The 25,576-nt window shown below is 41.4% G+C and overlaps 1 protein-coding gene across 1 annotated transcript in view; it reads right to left on the bottom strand.

Moving 5' to 3' along the window:
• Window positions 1-4,340: 4,340 nt before the first annotated feature.
• Window positions 4,341-25,576, bottom strand: part of zbbx (zinc finger, B-box domain containing) — a 97,700-nt gene continuing 76,464 nt past the window's right edge. The window contains exons 17-20 of the mRNA XM_080185473.1: window positions 19,286-19,450; window positions 11,868-12,134; window positions 9,426-9,519; window positions 4,341-7,713 (exon numbers count right to left, since the gene is read on the bottom strand). Of these exons, the coding sequence (XP_080041599.1) occupies window positions 7,596-7,713; window positions 9,426-9,519; window positions 11,868-12,134; window positions 19,286-19,450 (644 nt within the window). The 3' untranslated portion in view covers window positions 4,341-7,595. The remainder of the gene's footprint in view (window positions 7,714-9,425; window positions 9,520-11,867; window positions 12,135-19,285; window positions 19,451-25,576) is intronic.

Below are 25,576 nucleotides of genomic sequence, written 5' to 3'. Positions count from 1 at the left end.
CTGGAAGTGTATGTCGGTGGGGTGTTCGATATCTGATTTGTAGCACGGTCGTGGGTCTCAGTACTGACGTCAGGTCTTCTGGATGTTGGGGTACCAGAAGGATTAGCTCTTGGGCCCCAACTATTCACAATATATGTCAATGATTTGGATACGTGGAACAAATTTCAATGTTTGTGGATGATACAAAGCTTGGCGGGAATGTATGCTAAGGAAGATGTAAAGTGACTACAGGAGAATTTGGACAAACTTAGTGAGTGGGCAAGGACATGCCAAGTGGAATATAATGTAGAAAAATGTGAAGTTATCAACTTTGGTTGATGAAACAGATGTGCAGAGTATTTCTTAAATGTTAAGTGATTAGGAAGTGTAGGTGTGCAAAGGGAGCCGAGTGGCCTTGTCCATAATTCACTGATGCTGTTCCTGAAATGTTAAATCTGTTTCTCTCCATATTCCAATCCTCCTTATGTCTTTATGATTAGGAATGGGTTGGAGGGATATGAAGAATGGACAGGAAAGTGGAATTGAAGCTAAGATGAAGTCAGCCACGATTGTATTGAATGCTGGAGCAGGATCAAGAGGCTGAATTGCCTACTCCTGCTCCTAGTCCTCATGTTCCTAATGTTTTTATTTTCAGATTTCCAGAATCCACAGTATTTTCTCTTGTAAAAGTTCCTTGCGAGGCCCAAAAGAACACTCCTGCACCAACATACCTTCCTGAGCTGTGTCCTGCTGAAAGTTTCTCTGGCAACCAGGGTGAAAGAACATTGCAGACCTAATTACATCATAGGACCCCAATTTGTACAGCCTGCAGTGAGCATCTCCTGAACCCCAGGAATTAAAATGGTAGTGAACATGATTGAGGTTTGGAGAATTTTGAGCAGAATTTCCTCATCCCACCTGCCACGGAAATCATAATGGGCAGGACAGGAGCACACAAAAGTCGAACGACCTTGGGTGTGATTTTTCAGTCTTGGGGTGAGTGCAGTAGAAAATCTTCCCTTTTCTCTATTTTGATCTTTCACCCTCATCAGGTACAGGTTACTAGATTGGAACTGGTGTATTGAATGAATGAATAAGAACGATGATTACAATTTTAATTTGATGTCCAACTATCAGTTGCTTTTACATTTCAATAATAATTGTAGATCATATTGTAACGTTATTATCTATAACATATCAATAGTGATCGTGCATTACCCATCAGGTTTCCTACTGCAATCAGCCATGAAATTTGACATCTTTCTTAGTTCCTGCTCACACACTAGATTCAATATATATTGTCAATCACTGTTCGTTAACTGAACCATGACCTTGGTGCATCATCACATCCAGTGTAATAGAATGAAAATATATCAAAACACATACACAGCATTACCGTGGTGATAAGAACATAAAAAATAGGAGCAGGAGTAGGCCATCTAGCCCTTTGAGCCTGCCCCGCCATTCAATAAGATCATGGCTGATCTGAAAGTGGTTCAGTTCCACTTACCCGCCTGCTCCCCATAACCCTTAATTCCCTTATCGATCAGAAATGTATCTACCTGTGACTTAAAACATATTCAACGAGGTAGCGTCCACCGCTTCAATGGGCAGAAAATTCCAGAGATTCACTACCCTCTGAGAGAAGAAGTTCCTACTCAACTCTGTTCTAAACTGATCCCCCGCATCTCGCCCCCCCCCCCCGCAACTTATTTTGAGGCTGTGTTCTCTAGTTCTTGTTTCCTTTCTAAATGGAAAGAATCTCTCTGCCTCTATCCTATCTAGCCCCTTCATTATCTTATATGTCTCTGTAAGATCACCCCTCAGCCTTCTAAACTCCAACGAGTACAGGCCCAATCTACACAATCTCTCCTCATAAGCTAACTCCCTCATCTCCGGTATCAACCTGGTGAACCTTCTCTGTACTCCCTCCAAGGCCAATATATCCTTTCGCAAATAAGGGGACCAAAATTGCACACAGTACTCTAGTTGCGGCCTCACCAGTACCTTGAACAACTGCAGCAAGACCTCCCTGCTTTTATATTCCATCCCCCTCGCAATAAAGACCAACATTCTATTTGCCTTCTTGATCACCTGCTGCTCCTGCAGACTGAGTTTTTGCGATTCATGCACAAGAATCCCCAGGTCCGTCTGCACAGTAGCATGTTGTAATTTTTCACCATTTAAATAATAGTCCGTTTTACTATTATTCCTTCCAAAGTGGATAAACTCACACTTGCCAACATTATACTCCATCTGCCAGATCCTCACCCACTCACTTAGCCTATCCAAATCTCTCTGCAGACTTTCTGCGTCCTCCACGCAATCGCTTTCCCACTCATCTTCGTGTCATCAGCAAACTTTGTTACTCTACACTCAGTCCCCTCCTCCAGGTCATCCAAGTGATCTACAATACTTCCAGGGCTCTGCATCTATTTAATCTTAAACTTATTTTTCATTTTTTGCAGTCTGAATACATGTTTGTTTGGAGCTCTATAGATGTCTATTTCAACCAGGAATTTTAAACTTTCAAAAACTGTTAGCGGAGGCTGATGATGATTGACATTTAACTGCTATTTGTTTGAAAGTTCAGACTCTGCATTGCTTTTTCATTTTAACCATTGCTTCCATGATATATCTCCATGATATAATTCTAATGGATCACAATAAAAGTGGGGGGGGGGGGAAGAAATGGGGAGAAAACTGGATAAGGCCTGAAAGAGAAGACTTCACAATACGCAATTAACTCATATTTATTCCTTCCAAGGAAGGCAGCTTGCAAACATTGCACAGCATGCAAACCTCCATGATGGCAGCATGCAGAGTGCTAAACATGATGATGAGTAAATACAAGAGAAAGAAGGGGTTGATGATGAAACTCAATCTCACTTAATTTCATAATTACTGCCACCAACACATTTGCTTTTTAGAGGGTAGCAAAAGATGGGATCTAAATGTAATAAGCCCCCAGGAATGGGTATGAAGGGAAAGGGATAATTAAGTGGATAAATAGACACAAAGGTGAGGCAGTAAATAAACTGCATTTAAATAAATGGTCCAACAAAAGTATGTTCCATTAAAAAACAAAAACTCAGTGAGAAAGATCCATCTGTGCATTTCTAAGGAAATTCATAATAGTATCAGATTAAAAGAAGTTTATAATGTTGCAAAGAATGGTAGCAAGCATGAAAATTTTAGAAACCACCAAAGAATAATCAAAAATTTGATGAGCAGGGAAAAATAGAATAAAAAACTAGGCCGGAATATAAAAATAGAATACAAAGGAAGTAATGTTGTGTGGCACAACCGTCATGCTAAAGGAATAGATTCAGAACAGATCTAGTAGGTCAACGTTGGACATCCATAAACTGCTGTAGAAGCAAAATTATATCCCACTGCAATCTGAAACCTTATGATTCAGCATACCTCTCATTTTCACATACGAGGAGATCAGCCCTGGCTCGATGAGAGGTGCAAGAAAGCATGCCACTAGCAGTACTAGGCATACCTAAGAACGAGGTGCCAATCTGGTGAAGCCACAATACAAGACTACATGCATGCTAAATTGTGAAAGCATCAACAGAGTTAAACAATCCCACAACCAATGGATCAGATAACAGTTCTGCAATCCTGCCACATCCAGTCAAGAACACTTAATTTAACATAAAAAAATTAGAGAAGTAAAAAGTAATTAATTTCAGCAGAGAAATTAGGGCGGCACAGTAGCACAGCAGTTAGCACTGCTGCCTCACAGCGCCAGGGACCTGGGGTTAATTCCAGCCTCAGGTGACTGCTTTAAATTAATATAGTTATTTAAGGAATAAGCATGGTATTCTACAGACTGCCATTAAGTGTTTTCTGTTCATTTTGTAGGCGATCTTCTGTGCAATAACTATGCATAAATCGAACATGACTGTGGAAATCAGTGCAGCAACTGCAAGATTTATAACTTTGTGTAGGAATCCCTGTGCATGCAATAAATTTGATCAGTGGCATTAATGTTAACTGGAAAAATCAATTCCAGGTACAAGTTCAAATTTAATAACTATTATTATAATAGTGATTTATGTGGACAAGTAGAAAATAAAGGCATTGGTACCTGACCTGTATTTTTTTTCCAAGTATTTCTAAATTTTTTTTAAAGGATATTCCTTTTGTAGATTCTATTGTCATAACTGGAACTAAGGAACAGCTAGAGAGATGCATTCCTTAAATCAATTAGGTAAGTATGTTTTTCTTTTAAAATGGCCTACTTTAAGTATTCATTGAATAGTCTTCATAAATGGAATTAAGAAACCATAATAATGCAAAAAAAATTTCAAACCAGCAATAGGATTAACACATTTACTAATATGCTTCATTACAAATTTTACAAAATACTTGCATTGATCATTTTATAAATAGTGCAGTTAACAATTCTCAGAAGCCTGTCAAGATATATTAGTGAATAAATGGAGGGCAACAAAGAATATTTTTGATGAAACAATCAAAGATGAAAGACTCTCAGGACTGCACTTAACTACTTCACGGAGTGAATTTAGTCTAGTTATACTCAGTGAGGTCGATGTTGACCTTTATGTCCATGACCAGTCATCCACACTCATAATGTAATGATGGCAGGGATTTTCTTTCATGCAAGTCACATTTACATCGGCAAAATCATGGGCTATTGGTATACTTCCGCTTGAATTAGATTTGCACCAGTTTTTAACCATTCAAGACTCAATTGCGCCAAGAAAGAAAAATCACCTACTTAAATCAATAAGGAGTCTTAAGGAGTTTTAACTCTCTGGCAGAACCAGGACAGCAGCCTCCTTTGGACCCTCACACACATGCTTAGCTCACAGGACTTGTATTGGATATCTGCCATTTTGTACCATGTGTTAAAATTGGATCAAGGCTTCTATTAATCAATAGAACCACAATATGCTTATGTTTGAGGTCCTTGCCCAACGAAACAGAGCAAGCAAAATACCCACTGGGTAATGGGAGTTAAAGGTTCCCCTTAAATGTTAATTACTGTGACTAATGCATCCAAAACGTTCAGAAGTACTTAACACTGTTCCTGTCACTGTTTGACAGGTTAAATGAACATGCAACAAAAATGTAGCACTTAGTATACATTTGCCTTTCGTAATTCAATGATATTCAACCAAACTGTGAAAACTAAAGATAAAGAGATGTTTTTGACCCTGCAAAAGTATATTGTCACTGCATTTTAAGAAAGACATTTATTGAATACCAAAGTGTATCAAAATAGATTTGTGAGGAGTCTTGTGAAGTACATGATAAAGAACGATAATGATAAGAACAAAAAAAGTGACCAATAGTATCTACCTTAGTAGTGGAAACAACAAAGGCAAACCTTGCCCAATTAACCCTTACACGTCAATAATGTGAGGACTAGTTGGAAAAATAGGAGAACTGAAACAGACTAGTTAAGCAACAACCTGGCATTGTCATACCTTACAGTCCCAGATTGCTCTATCATCGTTCCTGAGCTGATGTCTATTCCCACTGATACGACAGACTGACCAGAGAAAGCAACATAGTGATAAGCAGTCAGGAGGGCATTGCCCTAGGGAGTCCTCAACAATGACTCTAGATCCATGAGATCTCACGGCATCAGGCCAAACACAGACAAGGAAAGCTTCTTCCTGCCCATCACTTTCGAATGCTCCCCATCAGCTGATGAATCAGTACTCCTCCATACTGATCACCAATTGGAAGAAGCAGTGAAATTAGCAATGGCACAGAATATAGTCGGAGTGGGGACTTCAATGTCTGACGTGCCTCAGTGACATCTCTATTCAGCAAGTTGGTCAAGTATTGAAGGATGTATCTGCAAGACTAGACCTGCAGCAGGTAATGAAGAAACCAAAAAGATGGAAAAAAATGACTCAATCTTGTCCCTACCAAACAATCTTTTGCAGACAGATTTGTCTATAGCAACCGAAGATCGATGACTCACACTATGGAGACCCTGTGTAATGCTGTATGGAATACAACATGCTGAATGAGACACATGAAGAACAGATCCAGCAGTTCAAAACTGGACATTATCAGGCACTAAGGGCCATCAGCAACATCAGAACTGTAAGGCACCAGTCTGTAACGTCATGGCCTGAGATATTCCTCACCCTTTCATGGCCATCAAACCAGAGGACCAACCCTGGTTCAATCAGGAATGCAGAAGAACATGCCAGGAGCAACACCAGGCACATACAAAAATGAGGTGCCAACATCATTAAGCTACAACACAGAACTACATGCAGGCTACATAGTGGGATCAGAATACAGTGGAATGAACTAAGCAATTGCACGATCAACAGAGCAGACCATCCAGTCATGAACAGTGGTGGACAATTAAACAACTGGCAGAATGAGGAGGCTTCACAAATAACCTCACATATCAGTGTAAAAGACATGGCTGAAGCATTTACAACTATCTTCAACCAGAACGGCTTTGGCTGCTGCACAAATGACCTTCTCTCCAACCTTGGGTCAGAAGTGGGGAATTTTGCTGGTGATTGTATGGCACCATTTGTTACTCCTCAAATACTAAAGAAATCCATACCCACAGTAGAATGATCTCAATAGCATTCAGTCTTGAGCTGACAAGTAGCAAGTAACATTTGCACCTCACCAGTGCCTGGCACTGACCATCTCCAATAGAGAACATAACCATTTTCTCTTGACGTTCAGCAGCATTTCCATCACAGAATTCTCCACTGTCAACATCCTGAAGGTTACTGGACCAGCCAAGTATATTCTGTAGCTACAAGAGTAGATCAGAGGCTACAAATTCTATAGCAAGTAACTCACCTCCAGACTCTAAAAATGTACCCATCATGCAGCAGTGCAAATGAAGAGTCTGATGGAATGCTCTCCACTTATCTGGATATATCCAACTCCAACAACACTCAAAAAGCTCAACACCATCCAGGACATGTCACTTCTGACTAATGGCACATTGTGACAGATCTGTGTACCATCTACAAGATGCACTGGCAAAAAACTGTCAAGACTCCTTCAAAAACACTTTCTAGACCTACAAACTCTGTCACCTAGGAAAAGAAGAGCAGGAAATGCATGGAGACACTGCCACCTGAAATTTTCCCTCAAAGTCACACAACATCCTGACTTGGAACTATATTGCTGTACCTTCACTGTGGTGGATCAGATTCTTGCAAATTCCTTTCTACACAACTTAGACTGCAGCAATTCAAGAAGGCAATTCAACATCACCTTCTCAAGGACAATTTAGGATGGACAATAAATGCTGACCCTGTCAGTGGCGCTCATATCACAAGAAGGAATAAAATAAAATGAAGATCTGGATCCTAATTCCAAATGTTCATGTTTAAAGGTGGGTTCACTCGCAATTTACAGATGATTAAACTTTTGAAATAAATACATCAAATGAGCTCGTAGTCTTTTATTTATATCTGACGAAATATCAATTGCCTAACCCTGACTCATTATCAAATCACACTCTTTTCAACTGATATTGATATTTTATATTACAAATCAAGCAATACATCCCATTTGATTGAGTTTTCTAGAACTTATTGCTTGGTGAGGAATTTTATCGGATATTTTTCTCTGACATACTGTCAGAATAACAGCAGAACGTTTTGTTTGTCTCGGGCCTCCTCTCCCTCATCATCCGTTTGACATTCATCAACCCCTCCTATCAGAGAATCAAGCAGAAGCTGAGAACCAACAGTATCCCTGGGAAAAATTGAAAGAGACAGACATGTAAAACACAATTATTCCAGTGAAATAAACATAAATCATCCATTTCTTCACTGGTAGGCACAATTGCTGGGAAGTTCCAACTCAAACCAAAGTAAATAGCCTAAAAGCAGAAAAAGAATTTGCTACATAATTTAGGATTCTTTGTACGCAACAAAGGCAATGATTAGGTTTTCCACCCTGCCCATACGGCAGGTTTTCTGTACCTGCCAAAAACAATGACTATTGCTTTGTTCACTGGTTACGTCACCAGGAACTCAAGGGGGGAGGTCGCCTTAGGCAAGACTGGAAGATGTCACCAATGGAATAGCCAATGTAATGATTTTATTGTTCACCAAAACGAACATGTATCTAATGTAAACAAAAGCGCTCAAAGGTTATGAGGAAAAAGCAAGAAAATGGGGTTGAAGAATTTATCAGCCAAGATTAAATGGCAGAACAGATTTGATGGGCTGAATGGCCTAATTCTGCTCCAATATCTTATGGGCTTATGCTGGAAAAGCTCAGCCAGTCTGGCAGCATCTGTGGAGAAAGAAACAGAGTTAAGGTTTTCAGTCCAATATGATTCTTCTTGTTCTAAGTTAATTGTGTGGCACAGTTTTCCCATTTTTCAGCAGTGGCCAAGAGAAACAGCGTTAAAGCTGCTAGTTCAAGTAGTGGCTTTCTTCAGCCACTACTGATCGGTTGACAGTAAGAAAAAAGTGAAGGGACAGGTCCCAAGAGACGCAATGCAGGTGGGGGATGGGCTCTGATTTAGCCCATCCCACCAGCTGCTTAGTTCTTCTGAAGGTCAGACCGCTCTTTAAAAACTGAAGATCAAGGCCCCCAAACCCTGTGCCCCATCCCAGTGGCAGTGCCTGAGCATTACCACCCCTCCCCCTCCCCCACAATTAAGCAATGCATTCATCTGAAATCTTCTAGGAGATTCTGTTGACCAAATGCATGCCTTGGGAGACCTGTCTTAATTATGTAATGTCGGGCGGGGATTACCAGGCATAGAGGCCTGATAGTTCATACAAATTTATTATAATGGGGATCCCAATGGTCCCATTATGTCAATGGTGGGGGCTGGAGACAATCGTGTTATGCTTTATATCAGAATGAAGTGTGATTTAGGTCTTCTGTGGTATTTTCTAATACCACCATCGATCCAACAGAATGAAAATGGGAGCAGAAAATTCACCCCCCCCCAACCCACAACATGTTTCTCGCTGTGTGAATGCTGCCAGCTGGCTGAGGTTTTCCAGCCCTGATTTATTTCCAATTTCCAGTATTTTGCTTTATTTTGTGCATTTGACGTATATGGAGATTAATCACTACTCTCAAAAATTCTGACGAAGGGTCATCCTGACTCAAAAAGTTGGCTCTGTTCTCTCTCCTCTGATGCCGTTCAGCCCTGCTGAGATTTTATGTTTTCTGTTTTTGTTTCAGATTCCAGCATCTGCCGTATTTTGCCTTTATCTCACTGTATAAAGTTACTTTTGTTTCCTTTCTAGGAAGCTTAACAAAATCTGAGCCTCAGACTTAGAGTATTAATACTTATGTTTAGAACCTGTTATACCATAAAGCCAAGGGAACCAATAATATTTTTCTTGTTTCCAATTTATTTTGTGAAATTCTTGGAAAACTTTAAACATAAAAATGATACAATATGCCTTTGAAAAATCACTTACTTAGTTCTTTCAAACCTTTGAGTAACAGCAATAGCCTTTTCAATTGCTTGCCCAGGAGAGATCAACTGCTCAGAAGCTGCTGGCAAGTCACGTCTCCTTCTTTCATTGCCTACAGTAGCAAAAGATGGATTTGAAATAATTATAAATGCTTTTATAAAAGTTCTAAACATACATTTTGGGCAGAATTCTTCCAAAAAATATTCCAAGTGTCGAATTGCGTGAAAACTGGAGGAATTCATGCTTTATTTTCACTGGGATTTCAGAGGAAAATCTCTCACTCTGTGCACTGCAGGGGCCACAGCATGAATATCATTAAATCTCAGGGCATGGAGCCTCTCCCCACTGGAGAGGCTGAAATCAACGTGCTGAGGGGGCTACTGCGCATGCGCCAACCTGCCAGTGCCAAGATTGGTACATGTGCACTGACGACCTCCCGACTGCAGGTCAGCTCCATGGCCCCAGCATCACTGGTTCTTCACGCCTCCTGCCCCCACAACCTGATCTCTGGACCCACCACCAACGATTCCCAGGCCCAATCCTGACCTCCCTGGCCATCCCTCCCTGATCATTGGCCTCCCTGCTTCCCCCACCAGTCCTATAGAATGGCAGTGGGAACCCCATCCCCACAGATTGCCCCTGGAGGCCCTACCCCTCCGTCAGGCCTGCCCCAATTAGGGCCCACCCCTTTGGCACTGTCCCATACCTGATAGGCAGTGCCAAGGTGACAAGGAGGTCAGACGTTCAGGAACGTATATCAATATAATGGGGGTTAGTTGCAGGATCTCCTGAGCTGCAGCATTACTTAGAAATAGAGGCAGTTGCTGTGTTCAGTGGCAGGAGGAGGAATTAGTCTGTCTCATCAAGAGGCTGGGAAGATCACTTTGTGAGATAGGTTAAAAGGTATCTAACTGAAATACTGTGATTTCTTTATCAACATCATTTGAATGGTATTAAGCTTCTTGAGTCTTATAGATATTGGACAGACTTGGATGTGTCATTGTTGTAAAGGGTTGCATGGCTAAATGGTGCTGAGGTTGTTGCAGGCTTTCAACAACATTAGTGATCCCATATGGCCATTCCAAATCATTTGATGGGAGGAAAGGATGGAGTCAGAGCTTGCTGAGGAAGCCCTTTGCTAAGCTCTAGGAGTGATATTAGGAGACCTCCTGCTGCCACACCCCCCCCCCCCCCCCCACCCCCACGTATTGGGAACTCCTTCCCCCAATGCCGATCACCACTCCCAGTCTAATCCTGCACCCGGCAAAGTTCACCCATTCCCCTCCCACATTGGCAAAGTTCTCTCCTTCCTTTGCACCTGGCAGAGCTCTTCATATCCCTCGCATCTCCATTATCTCCTGGCATCATCCCCTTCCTTTCCACCCAGGCAAAATTCTCCCATTTTCTCCCACCCCGGCAAAGTTCTCCCATTCCCTCCTACCCCAGCAAAGATCTCCCCTTCCTTCACATCCTGTCAGAGTTCCCCCATTCCCTCCCCCCCCCAGCAGTTCCCCCCTTCCTTTGCACCTGGCAGAGTTGCCCCCTTCCCTCACACCCCCATCACCTCCTGGCAAATTTCTCCTTTCTTCCCATCCCATTCCCTCCACCCTATCACAGCTCCACACCACAGGTTTTGTTTCTACTCAGGCACCACCCCTTGGCATTGCCCTGGCACACTGCCAGTGTCCAACTGCCACTGCCGTGGTGCCCAGTGCCCATCGCTGGAGTGCCTGTAGGTCACTGCCGGGGTGTCTGGCCCACTCTGCCAGGGTATCTGGTGGACACTGTCAAGGGAACTCTGCCCGATGCCCAGCCATACCCCCGACCACCTGAGGGCTACAAAGGCTCCGTGCCAGGTCTCTGCTGGTGGAGACCAGTAATGATTCTCACCTTTCTCAGGTCATGCCTGAAGACTGGAAGATTCTGTGCGTTGGAAGTTGAATGGGCTATGGATATTTAAATGCCATTTAAATATTCTAATCACTATGATCTGATCCATGTCATGAGAAAAGGGCCAGAGAATTGCAAACTGTTTTGTGCTGGGCGCGAAACTAATTTTTAGGCCGGAACACTTTTCAACCACCCCCATAATACTTATGGACTTTGAAAAGGTGTTTGACGAGTACCACTTGATAAATTTAAAATACAATATGCTTAATGTTAACGTCCATGGGATTAAAGGGACGGCAGCAGCATGGAAACGAAATTGGCTAAGGGACAGAAAACAGAATGTAGAGGTGAATGTTTGTTTTGCAGACTGGAGGGAAATGTGCAGTGATATCTTCTAGGAATCTGTTGGGACTACAGATCTTTTTCTTATGTATTAATGGCCTAATAATCCTGCTTTCAATTAGTTGGAAGCTATTTATATCCATTTCAAGTCAATCATGAATCTTGGAACATCAACCGATATTTGAAAAGCATTATAACTTTGCATCCTTTTTTTTAAGCATTTTATACCTTTATGGGTCTTCAATAGCTCCCTCTCCAATTCAATTAAAGCTTCTTCATCAGCATCATTGTCGAAATTGGGTTCACCTTGACCGATGCTTTCAACTTCAGAGATTTCTTTTGCAGCTCTAGACAGCAGATTTGGAGCAACAGAGCTTAGATGAGAGATTTTATGCTGTTTTGGTGAAACCAGAGGTTTTGTTGAAATTTGAGATGTAATATGTAATGATCTGACTGGAGAGGGAGACATTACTCGTCCAGAGCATCGCGGAGTTCCTAAAAACATCACAAATCTTAGTTAAGTCACAAATAAATAGTTGATCAAAGAATTTTATTTAATTTAAAACCCATTCAGGCTAAAAGCTAGTTATTCACGTTATTTTACATTTATCGACCACAGACATCTTCTCCCATCCCACCCGCCACTGGAATTGTAGTGAGCGGGGGACAGGATCACACAAAGGTCCATTGATCTCAAGTGGGATTCTCCAGTGTTGGGGTGAGCGCGGCCAGAGATTTCCACCCCAGCCTTCTCATTGTTGCTTATTTTTCTCACAATCTATACTTATTTTCCTTCCTAAGTTACATCCCTTACTGCATCTCCCTTCTTGTTAGTATCTCCTGCATTTAATTCACAAACCCTCAGAACAATCTAATGTCTGGCATTCAAAATAATTTGTTTCTTCCCCTGCAGTTTAAACAAGCCCGGAGTCAGCAATATTGGGCATTGGTTATTCACATGCTTGTCCATTGGCCTACTTTTATTCCTCTGTTTGAGAATGATTTTCTGATTTATTTTTCTACAATCTTTCTGCCATTCATCAAATGAGAGGCCAACAACCTATTTCTGAACCTCTTCATCACTAAAATTCTGAAGCCAGTTGCAAGGAAATGCACAAAAGCAGTCTTCTGGTCATTTTCTTTCTCCCACTGAAATAAATGGCTGGTCACTACTGAGTTCCTTTCCCACAGGGATACAAGAAGGATGTGGACTATGAGGCGTGGACTATGAGGGCCAATCTCCTTATTATCCCATAACCTTTTTGTCCATTCTAGTTTTTCATATACAATACCAAAGGGACCAATCCCTGGGTTACCACTGTCGATAGCTGTTACTTCCCACCATTCCCAGTTTAAAACTTGGTAATCTTCTTCAGTCTTCTATCCAAGTAAACTGCTAATTTTGTACTCTAATACAAACGATCACATTAACTCTGTAGAAGGACAAACACTAATACCCAGCTCAAAATTCTGCAGAGGTCTTGTCTCTATTTGTTTCCATATTTTTCTAAATTTGAATTCATCACAGCATTCTCAGTTTTTATTTATCATATTTCTGCTTACCAAAAAAAACCATGCATCTTGCTGTTAACTTTAAAGGAAGATTCAATTAACAAATATTCATATAAATATTGAATTCCTTCGTTATTCAAGTATGTTTTAGAATTGGATTTAAATTCACAGCAATTGTTAAAACAAATACTTGAAGAAGCCAATTTTTTTGTTTTTTAGAACTAGCTTTTCTCAAAGTGTAAGTTGAGTTGGTAGTATTATCACCTCTAATTCAGAAAGCTGATCTGAACGCATTATCTAGACAAAACAGAAGTGCTGTATCATTGGAGATGCTGTCTTTCAGATGAGGTACTTAACCAAGGCTTTCTCTGCTTGCTTAGATAGGAGCAAAACAAAATCCATATCACTATTAAAATAACAGAAAAGTGAGTTCTCTCACTATTCCAATCAATGTTTTTCTGTCAATCAAAGCTAATGGAACAGATTTAACTATCACTCATGTGTCTGCTGTTTGTCAAACATTGTGCATAAATTGACAGTAATGTTTGTCTACATAATAATATTGACTGCATTTCAACATATTAGTGAGAAAGCACTTTAGGACTTCCTAAAGATGTGCTAAGATGCCAAAAATAAATTCAATCTTTTCCTTCTAATTCCGTTCAAATTTGAACAACTTGCAGAAGGCTGCACATTTTTTGTATGTTTAAGATAGTGACTGCGCCTTAACAATCCTATAAAGCTTTACTCAGATAATAAATTCTATCCTGTTAAATTCACCCTACCATATAAATAATCTATTCGTAGTTGACCTTCCATCACAACAATTTCATATGTTCATGAATTGTCCTCTATAAAACTAACACAGAAATAACCTTCAACTCTTTAATATTCCAAGGCCATTTGCCAGAAGTTACAGTTGTGAACAACACTGGAAAACTTTTAGTTGTAATGAATGTAAGGTTTTACAAGGTGATTACAATTTGGGATTCTCTCTAATTCAAGATGAAATGGAGTATTGAAGAAAGTCGTGTTTGAATTCCAAATTCGACCCAAGAACAAGCCTTGGTTATCATGGGGGTGGGGGGGGGAGTTGGTACAAAATGTTCACACCTGAAACAAAGACAGCTGCTTCCTATTTCCAAGATTTCTGACAGAAAGAGAAAGCAAGGTTTTATAGAGAGGCACACAACTGCAGTTCGTGTGGTCAGCAGATAGATGCATAACTACCAAGAAGGATATGGGAGGCAAGAGTGTCTCAGGTCAAAGAGGTGCATCCCATGATAATCTAAGGAATTCAGAAGATTCACTCTCATGTGGTGGATGTTGGGAAAAGAAGTAGCACCTTAAGGGAGGGAGATAACTTCAAATTAACAGAGGGGCTGATGGTAGACAGGAAGATGTTTATGGGACTAGGAGATATAGGGTTGCAGCTGTTCAACAATGAGTTCCATATGGTCCTTTATAATTGCTTTCATTTGTAGTTAGTTGACACTTTGCACTCATGTAGGATCGCGGGAATAAGCCGTACTGCTGGTATTCAATTTGAGACTCCTCAGAAGCTGAGGGAAATGTGTTTTAACAGTCACTCAATTTTACAGCTCGGTGAAACAGGGAACAGCAAATCCATTGGGAACTGGGAATTATTTTAGATTGATTGCTGTAAAACTGGAATTCTGCATAGAGCGAGCAATGAAATATAACCGTGGCATGGGGTTTTGGGATGTGTTAAAGCATTAATAAGGGTTAACATTTTTTGTATTTTAGAGTATTAGATGGGTAATGTTTGGTCTTGCTTTTAGCTGCTTTGTTACAGTAAAAGTCTTAAATCTTGAAATCTCATTGGCAATTCCTTTATGTCACTCTCTATAGCTATCCTGCTTTATTTACTGGTAATACTGAAAGAAATGCTCAAGTGCACCAGAAACATATATGTACTGGCTGATATAATAGAGAATGGAATTTTTCATAGCCAACAAAATCAGAAGTGCTTTGGCTTTCCCATCTCATTTGTTCATGATTGTAAAGTCCCAACTAACTGCAAATGAAAACAATTAAAATGGAGCATATGGAGCTCATTGTTGAAGAGTGATAACTATTAGTCCTACACCTCCTATCCCTACAAACATCTTTCTATCCACTGTCCCTCCCTCCCTTCCTTAAGCAGCTACTTCTGAATTGAATTGGTGGATATGCTGCTAAATTCTGTCTTTGTCTCGCATCCAATCACCCTGCAGCTAAGGCTACCAATTCATTGGACTTAGTCCAAGAAGTTTAATCACATGACCTCCTGCCTTCAACTGCCAGCCCAATTAGATTCTTCTCCTGCATTTCCAATATTTTTACAAATGCAAAATACTACAGATGATGGAAATCTGAAAAAGACAAAGAAAATGTTGGAACTACTCAGCAGACCAGGCAGCACCTGAGAAGATTTCAAGTTAATAACCCTTCAAGACAAGTGGAAAAAGTTAGTGATGTAATAACAGAGGCAGGGAAAGGGGAGTCACATGCAGGAGAGATTAAATGACAAAAGCCATATGGTGCATGGAAAAATGGGATCTTAATGAGACAATAAAAGGAACAAAAGATGGTTCTTAATGGGAGTAACAGATTTTCACCAGTATCCCCTATCCTAAACATTAACAGTGGTTTACAATCTGCAATTGTTTAACTCAATGTTGAATCTGGAAGGCTGTAAAGTGCTTAACTGCAAGATGAGGTCCTGCTCCTCAAGCTTCCAATGAGCTCCATTAGAACAACAAAGGAAGCAGAGGAGAAAGTGAATTGAGTGGAGTGGAAAATAAAAATAACAAAGCCACCAGAAATTCGGGGTCATGTTTTCTGACTGAAGGTAGGTGTTCCACCATTTGATCATTCAGTCTGATTTTTGTCTCAATGTTGAGGAGACTGCACTGTTAACAACTAACATACGATAGTAAATTACAAGTAAATCTCTGTTTCATCTCAAAAGAGTATTTGAGGCTTTGGACAAATTGAGATAAAAGACAGGTTTGTATCATTTGATCTTGTGTCGAAAGTTCTATGGAAAGGGAGGTGGTGTTGACGGTGACTGAAGACTTGACCAAGATAATATGTTAGGAAGAGTCTCTTTGGATTGCTGAAAGAGAAAATATGTTTGGTCACGGCATCACATGAAGGGTGATGAAAATAGTAGAAGTATTTTGCAAAGTCATCACCTAATGGTGTTTAGCCTATCCAAAGTAGAGGTAGTGAAGATTGTGGGAACATCAAAGAAATCAGCTATGAAGTGATTGAAATGATACGTTCATCTGTGGCAGAGAGGAAATGTGGTGAGTTGATTGATGGAAATAGGGTTGCCAAGAAGAAGTAGAGGAAGGCCTAAGAACAGGTGGAAAGATGTAATGGCGAATATTAAATATAATTGGATTGGAAAAGGAATGAGTGACTGATAAGAGATGAAAAAGGGTGATCAACCAGTATATGGGAGAATCCAAAAGAAGAAGACTGTAGAGACAAATGCATTGCAAGCAACAAGTACAAATGGAATTGAAGGAAGTGCAAGCATTGGCAGTCTCGTTCTCAACTTCTGTATCTCATTTCAACGAATAGGCTATTGACTAATATTTGATTTATTATTGTCACATGTATTAACATACAGTGAAAAGTATTGTTTCTTGCACACTATACAGACAAAACATAACATTCATAGAAAAGGAAACAAGAGAATGCAGAATGTAGTGTTACAGTCATAGCTAGAACAAAGAACAAAGAAAATTACAGCTTAGGAACAGACCCTTCAGCCCTGTTCCAGGGCTGCACCAACCATGCTGCCAAACTGCTCTATCCTTCCAGGGACCATGTCCCTCTATTCTCACCCTACTCATGTATATGTCAAGATGCCCCTTAAAAGTCACTACCGTATCCGCTTTCACTACCTCCTCCGGCAATGAGTTCCAGGCACCCACTACCCTATGTAAAAAATCAGCTTCGTACATTTCCTTTAAACCTTGCCCCTCACACCTTAAACCTGTGCCCCCTAGTAATTGACTCTTCCATCCTAGGGTATAGAGAAAAATCAACTTAATGCAAGGTAAGTCCATTCAAAAGTCTGCCAGAAGCAGCAAAGAAGCTGTTCTTGAGTTGGTTGATACATGACCTCAGACGTTAGTATTTTTTTCCTGACGGAAGAAGGTGGAAGAGAGCATGTCCAGGATGTGTGGGGTCCTTAATTATGCTAGCTGCTTTGCCGAGGCAGCGGGAAGTGTAGACAGAGTCAATGTATGGGAGGCTGGTTTGCGTGATGGATTGGGCTACATTCACAATCTTTTTTAGTTCTAACTATGATCTACTATAAGGTCACCGACTTTCACAGCTACCTTGATCATACTTCCTCACAGTACACGTGGAGGCTGGTGGGGTGGAAGGTGAAGACAAGGGGAACCCTATAATGCGTTTGGCAGGGGAGGGTAAGAAATGAAAGCAGATATGTGGGAAATGGAACAGATACAGTCAAGAGGCCTACAAACAATGGTGGTGAAGAATCCTTGGTTAAAGAAACGTGAAGATATATTAGTTATTGAACATTTGGTCCTTTTATCTCCTCCTTTCCCACTACCGAGAACCCCAAACACTCCTTCCAAGTAGAAAAAAAAGTACTTCTTTCAATTTGGTATACTGAATTTGTTGCTGATAATGCATCTCCCCTACATTAGGAGGGCCAAATGCAGATTGGGTGAGGGCTTCTATTGAATCCAGAGGAATGATCTTGAACCTCTTGTAACTTTTAATTTTCATTTGCTGCCCCATTGCTACTCTGATCTCTCTGTCCTAGATCCCTATCCTGTACCAATGAAGCCTAATATAAATTGAAGAAAAAGTACCTTTTCTTTCAATCATGCACTTTACAGCCTTTTGGATTCAATGATGAATTCAACAATTTCAGATCATAACCACAACTCCAGTTTTCTCAAGCAGCCACTATTGCTAACAAATCTGCTATTCTCATTTACACCACCTCCAAACTCATTTTTACTTCTTTACATGTCCCATTGTTATTTCCTTTCGCCAAGCAACATCAATCCTTTTGTCATTTATTTCTCTTACTGTCACCCTCTTACAGACTCTTTTTTAACTCTTTCCCCACCCTCCTGTTCTCTCCACTTCTGTGCTGACTGAAGATCTGTTAAAATCTCCAATGTTTCTCCAGTTCTGAAGAAACGGTCATCATCTGGAATTAACAGTCTTCTCTCTTCAGAGATGCTCCTTCACCTGCTGAGTGTTTTCAACATTTCCTGTTTTTAATTATAGCCAGGACACTTATGGCAGCACCTTTTACTTGAGAAAAGTGAATGGAGTTAAAGAAAAAATATAAGAACTCGTTCAGCCAGTCCGAGGGAGAAGATGACAGATGGTAACTCATTTGCCTCCATTCATTGAAGTAGCAGAGGGCATTTAGATCACCCTAGTGAGAGGTATGATGTAGAGAGACTTTTCGTCCACGGTGAAAGTTAGACTGATAGGCCAGGAAATTGTTAAAGTAGGAAAGCTGTCAAGAGAGTTGCAGAGGTGGACGGATATAAACTAAGCAAAGGGAGAAATATTGAATCGATACAGGGAAAGATAAGTTCAAAGTTCACACAGCACTGTTTGTGGACTTTCAGCAGTTCAAAGTGGGTTTCCTGGACTGGGGACTGAGGTTGAAGACCATGAAGGAAAGATCTCCAATGATGAGATCAGTGGCAGTCTGAAAAATTATGGCTTAGTAATGATGGTGGGGTCATGATCCAGGTAGTGGTAGGAGGAGGTGTCTCAGAGTTTGTGATTAGGCTCTAGACGGTAGAACTTGTTTTACCGAACAACAATGCTGACATCCCTGTCAGCAAGTTCAATGACAATGTTAGTTTTGGACCTGAGAGAACAAAGTGCTGCAAACTCGGAGGCAGATAGGTTAGAGTGACTGTGTAGAATGCCTTGCATGAGAAAGCTGAATATTGCTAAGGATAGAGGCTAAAATTTGGCCAAAGAGAGGTGTCAAGCCCTGTAAATGTATTGGATTACTGTAAGCATAGTAAACTTGTCAAACAGAGGAGATAAAATAAGCCTCAAAAGACATGTATGGAAATTTCATTATTTGAGTACTGACAGCTTACCTGTTGTAGATTTTGATAATGGTGTCCATGGTGAAACTCTTGTTGATACAATTTGCCTTCCAAAACTACTTGAAGGTCTGCTCTGAAGATCATCAATTACATCATTAACGATGGAGTTATCTGCATATGTGCAGAGGCTGCTTTGTGGTTGCCAGTCGCCATTTACTAGCGAATTGGGAGATAAAAAGGAATAGCTTGTTATTCTAAAACCTGCCAGGGCTGAGAGTTGCAGAAAATGGGCAATATGGATCAGCAGCCCATTGGGCATCCCATCTGAAGTTGAGGTGTATAATAAGTGGCTGATCTGCTGACACATTTTTTCCCAAGGCTGAAAATTAAAGATTAATCATATAATGTGCTGGAACAAATTAAAACGACATGTAATGCAAATGCAAGCTTAAAATAATTTACTAAAATAAGACGTGTATAGATCAGAATTTAAAATGTAAAAATCATATTGAACTTGAAATTAGTTATGCTTAAATTTACATTCAAGTAGATCTTATCTCCAATTAAAAAACTAAGTATCTGTAGGGAAACCAAATACAATCGAATGAACTATGGTCTAAATTTTCCTCCTCACTCTATCCAGAGAGGAAGCACCTAGCCTCTTGTGATGCCTTCACCAAAAAAGTACAGCAATTCATCAAGATAGAACATAGAACATTACAGCGCAGAACAGGCCCTTCGGCCCACGATGTTGCGCCGACCAGTTAAAAAAAAATGACCCTCTAACCTAAACCAATCCCTTTTCGTCCATAAACCTATCCACGGATCTCTTAAACGCCCCCAAACTAGGCGCATTTACAACCGCAGCAGGCAGGGCATTCCAATCCCTCACCACCCTCTGGGTAAAGAACCTACCCCTGACATCTGTCCTATAACTACCTCCCCTTAATTTAAAGCCATGCCCCCTCGTGCTAGCTTTTTCCATCTGAGGAAAAAGGCTATCACTGTCCACCCTATCTAAACCTCTAATCATCTTATATGTTTCAATAAGATCCCCTCTTAGCTGCCTTCTTTCCAGCGAAAACAACCCCAAATCCCTCAGTCTCTCCTCATAGGACCTCCCCTCCATACCAGGCAACATCCTGGTAAACCTCCTCTGCACCCTCTCCAAAGCCTCCACATCCTTCCTGTAATGTGGGGACCAGAACTGCACACAGTACTCCAAGTGCGGCCGCACCAGAGTTGTGTACAGTTGCAACATGACACTGCGACTCCTAAATTCAATCCCCCTACCAATAAACGCCAAGACACCATATGCCTTCTTAACAACCCTATCTACTTGATTCCCAACTTTCAGGGATCTATGTACACATACACCTAGATCCCTCTGTTCATCCACACTATTCAAAGTCCTCCCGTTAGCCCTATACTCAACACATCTGTTATTCCTACCAAAGTGAATTACCTCACACTTCTCCGCAATAAACTCCATCCGCCACCTCTCGGCCCAGCTCTGCAACCTGTCCAAGTCTTCCTGCAAACTATGACACCCTTCCTCACAATCTACCACACCTCCGACTTTGGTGTCATCAGCAAATTTACTAATCCACCCAACTATACCCTCATCCAGATCATTAATAAAAATTACAAACAGCAGTGGCCCCAAAACAGATCCCTGAGGCACACCACTCGTAACCGAACTCCATGACGAATATTTACCATCAACCACCACCCTCAGTCTCCTATCTGCTAGCCAATTCCTGATCCAATTTCCTAGATTACCCTCAATCCCATACATCTGCATTTTCTGCAGAAGCCTACCATGGTGAACCTTATCAAACGCCTTACTAAAATCCATATATACCACGTCAACTGCCTTACCCCCATCCACCTCTTTGGTTACTTTTTCAAAAAACTCAATAAGGTTAGTAAGGCACAACCTACCCTCTACAAAACCATGCTGACTATCTCCAATCAATTCATTACTCTCCAAATAACTATAAATCCTATCCCTAATAATTTTTTCTAAAACCTTGCCCACAACAGAAGTGACACTCACCGGTCTATAATTCCCGGGAAAGTCTCTGTTCCCCTTCTTAAACAATGGGACAACATTCGCTAACCTCCAATCTTCCGGTACTCTACCAGAGGCCAACGACCTGAAGATCAGAGCCAGAGGCTCTGCAATCACTTGTCTTGCCTCCCAGAGAATCCTAGGGTAAATCCCATCCGGACCAGGGGACTTATCTATCTTCAATCCCTCAAGAATATCCAGCACATCCTCATCAACTGTAATACTGTCTATTCTACTCCCCTGCAACCCTGTGTCCTCCTCAGCTATATTCTTGTCCCCCTGCGTGAACACCAAAGAGAAATATTGGTTCAATGCCTCTCCAATCTCTTCCGGTTCCACACATAACTTCCCTCTGCTGTCTATAACTGGCCCTAATCTTGCCCTAACCAACCTTCTGTTCTTGACATACCTATAGAACACCTTAGGATTCTCCTTAATCCTATCAGCCAAAGTCTTCTCATGTCCTCTTTTAGCCCTTCTTAACTCACTCTTCAACTCCCTCCTAGCCAATCTAAAGTTTTCTAGTGCACTACCAGAGCCCTCAAGTCTCATCCGAACATAAGCCTCCTTTTTCTTTTTAACCAACGAATCAACTTTTTTAGTGCACCACGGTTCCCTAGCCCTACCAATTCCTCCTTGCCTGACAGGGACATATCTATAACAGACTCGCAGTAGCTGCTCCTTGAAAAAACTCCACATTTCGGACGTTCCCAGTCCCTGTAATCTCCTAGTCCAACCTATGCTTCCTAATTCTCTCCTAATGGCCTCATAATTACCCTTCCCCCAGCTAAAACTACTGGCCTGAGGTTCATGCCTATCCCTTTCCATCACTAAGGTGAACGTAACCGAATTGTGGTCACTATCAGCAAAATGCACCCCAACTTCCAAGTCTAGCACCTGGTCTGGCTCATTTCCCAGCACCAAATCCAATATAGCCTCACCTCTAGTTGGCTTATCTACATACTGACTCAAAAAACCCTCCTGCACGCTTTGTACAAAAACTGACCCCTCTAAGATGGGTGAATAAATCTGTGTGTGTTAGCAGTGCCATGCGTTGTGGCAAGCACTTGTATTCAAAGAAAATAATCCTGAATTTCATTACTTTGCTAAGTGGTATTTTTGCAGCTTGACTTGTCTATTTTCACCATTTCTCAAAACAGTAAATATCGCGCTTAGATAGACCTACAGCCCCACAGTACAGAATGGCTTCAATAAATGTTTAACAATTCTTGAAAAATGCAGAGTCTATGATTTAAAAAAAATAATTCTGCCACAATTGTATTTTGTATAAAGAGTCAGCATGTCAAGTGTTATTATATAACAAATTAACTTGTGATGTCAGCTACATAATGTCAATTAAGCCCACCATTTTATGACTTATTCTGCCAACAACTGGTTTTATGACTACGTGGTTGTACCTCAGCATAACAATCAGAGAAGTAACTGGAACAAGGCAGAAGTCTCTCAAAAATGCATCTGACCAATATTTATCCTTCAACTAATGTCATTAGAAAGGAAGAATCTGGTTATTTCTTGAATGGGTTTTGTGAGGCCTTGCTGCACGCAAATTGGTTGCCACATTTGGTTACACAACATAGGAACTGAAATTATCTATTTCAGCCCTCAAATACTTCCACCAATTAGACCATGATTGATCTGTACCTTAGCTTAATTTATGCACCTTTGTTGCACATCCTGATGCCCTTAACAAACAAAAATCTATGACAAATAACAGAGTCAATGGATGGGAGGCTGGTTTGCCTGATGGATTGGGCTACATTCACGACCTTTTGAAGAGATCTTCTACCTTTAACTGCAAAACAAAACTGGTTTGGGTCACTTCGGCGAGACGGGGACTCTTAGAGCTGGGAACTGACTCCACTGAGTTCTTTATCGGGCACTCTGATCACAAACAAATATAACTCTTCCAACCTCCCTCCACCAATGAGGTAACTGTGGTATGCCTCCTCCCACAGCCCAATCATTCCTGGCATAACTGTGCACCCCCCCACCCTCTTCCCTCCCCCACCCAATCATTCCCATCCCTGTCTGCATCTGTTCCCCCGCTCCCCCCCCCCCCGCCCCCCAACTATCACGAATAGATAAATCCCCACATGTGAGGATCCCCTTGGGCCCAATCCTGGCAGTGTCGACATGTGACAGAGGTCATTACCAGGACACTGCTTGGCTTTGTCCCTCTCCTGCAGGGACTATATTACCTTTGCATCCCCAGAGGGATACCCCTTAACTGGAGAACCTGTTGTGATTTTCATGTGTCAATGTCACATGAAAATCTCATGAGGGCGGTGTTTGATTAGATTTGAATGTATTGAAATCAAATTCATGCATATTATGGGCATGAACCTGACTATGTCGCTGGCAAGGTGCAGCAAAAAACAGATACTGAGATCTCACTGGTGAGATTTAAGATTTCCGTGTTTTGCAGGATCTTGAGCTCCTGCAGTGATTTCACAGACAGAGAACATGAGCTCAAAATCTTGCCCAGTGTCTCTGTATCTACCCTGCCCCTTAATCATTTCAAACACCTCAAAAGAGAGCTCAAACCTCAAAGACAGTTTAGGCCTATCCTCTCTGGAATTTAGAAGAGGGGAGATCAAATTGAGGTATATAAGATGATGAAAGGTGTGGATAAAGTAGACGTGGAGTGGATGCTTGCTCTCATGGGGCATTCTAAGATGAGAGGTCATAGTCTTAGAATAAAGGCTAGCAAATTTGAAACAGAGTTGAGGAGAAATTACTTCTCCCAAAGGGTTGAAACTGGGGTAGCGAATTTTACAAAGTGCGGTGGATGGTGGGACAGTGAATACATTTGAGGAGTTGGACAGATTTTCAATTGGTAATGGGTTGCAGGGTTATAGGGACTGCAGGAAAATGAGGATGAGGACCATATCAGCCATGAATGAATGGCAGAATAGATCTGATAGGCCAAATGGTTTAATTTTGCTCCTATATCTTATCAACTTAGGCTATTCTCCTTTTAAACAGGTATACTGTTTTGGATACTGTTGAAAGGGATAGCCTGTCAAAGGGAGATACCAGCAGCAGCCAGGCCTGTGGCACCACAGCTGGTTCTGCTGTGGGACAGGATTGGACAAAGTGCAACCGAGCAGTAGTAATAGGGAACTCGCTAGTTAGAGGCACAGACAGGCGTTTCTCTGGCCGCGATTGGGACTCCAGGATGGTGTGTTGCCTCCCTCGTGCCAGGGTCAAGAACGTCTCTGAGCAGTTGCAGGACATTCTTAAGGGGGAGGGAGAGCAGCCAGAGGTCATGGTATATATTGGTACCCACGACATAGGTAGGAAAAGGGATGAGGTCCTGAACTGTCAATATAGAGAGTTAAGCCGAAGGCCTTGAAGATAATCATTTCTGGACTACTATCGTTGCCATGTGCTAGCGAGAGTAGGAATAGGAGGAATAGGCTGATGAATGTGTGCCTTGAGAGTTGGTGCGGGGGGCAGGGATTTAGATTTTTGGATCATCAGGATGTTTTCTGGGGAAGGGATGATCTGTGCAAGAGGGACGGGTTACACCTAAACTGGAGGGGGACTAACATCCTGGCGGGGAGATTTACTAGAGCCACTGGGGAGGGTTTAAACTAGTTTGGCGGAGGCGGTGGGACCTAAAGCAGTAGGAAGACAGAGGACAGCACAGAATTTAAAGAGAGCACATTAAGTAGTAAAGGCAGTGTCAATAATGCCAATAGCAGACAGATCAGGCAAAAGCAAGACAGAGAGCGAGGGAAGTCCAGATTAAACTGCATTTATTTCAATGCAAGAGGCCTGACAGGCAAGGCAGATGAACTCAGGGCATGACGTGGGACTGGAATATTATAGCAATTATTGAAACATGGCTGAGAGAGGGACAGGACTGGCAGCTCAATTTTCCAGGGTACAGATGATTTAGGATAGATAGAACAGGAGGTAAGAGAGGAAGGGGAGTTGCACTTTTGATTAGGGAAAACATCATGGTAGTATTGAGAGGTGAAATATTCAAGAGTTCAGCCACTGAATTTATATGGGTAGAACTGAGAAATAAAAAGGGGGAAATCACTTTGATAGGGTTGTACCATAGGCCCCCAAATAATCTGTGGAAAATTGAGGAGCAAATTTGTAAGGGGATTATAAATAGCTCGAAGAAAAATAGAGTGGTAATAGTAAGGGATTTTAACTTCCCCAACATTGGCTGGGACAGCCATAGTATTAGAGGATTGGATCAAGAGAAATTTGTTGAGTGCATTCAGGAGGAA

The sequence above is a fragment of the Carcharhinus amblyrhynchos genome, chromosome 3 (genome assembly GCF_965287045.1).
Source record: "Carcharhinus amblyrhynchos chromosome 3, sCarAmb.v2.hapA, whole genome shotgun sequence".
Lineage (NCBI taxonomy): Eukaryota > Metazoa > Chordata > Chondrichthyes > Carcharhiniformes > Carcharhinidae > Carcharhinus > Carcharhinus amblyrhynchos.
The sequence above is the reverse complement of the archived record's forward strand: the minus strand, read 5'-3'. Positions and strand labels throughout refer to the sequence as shown.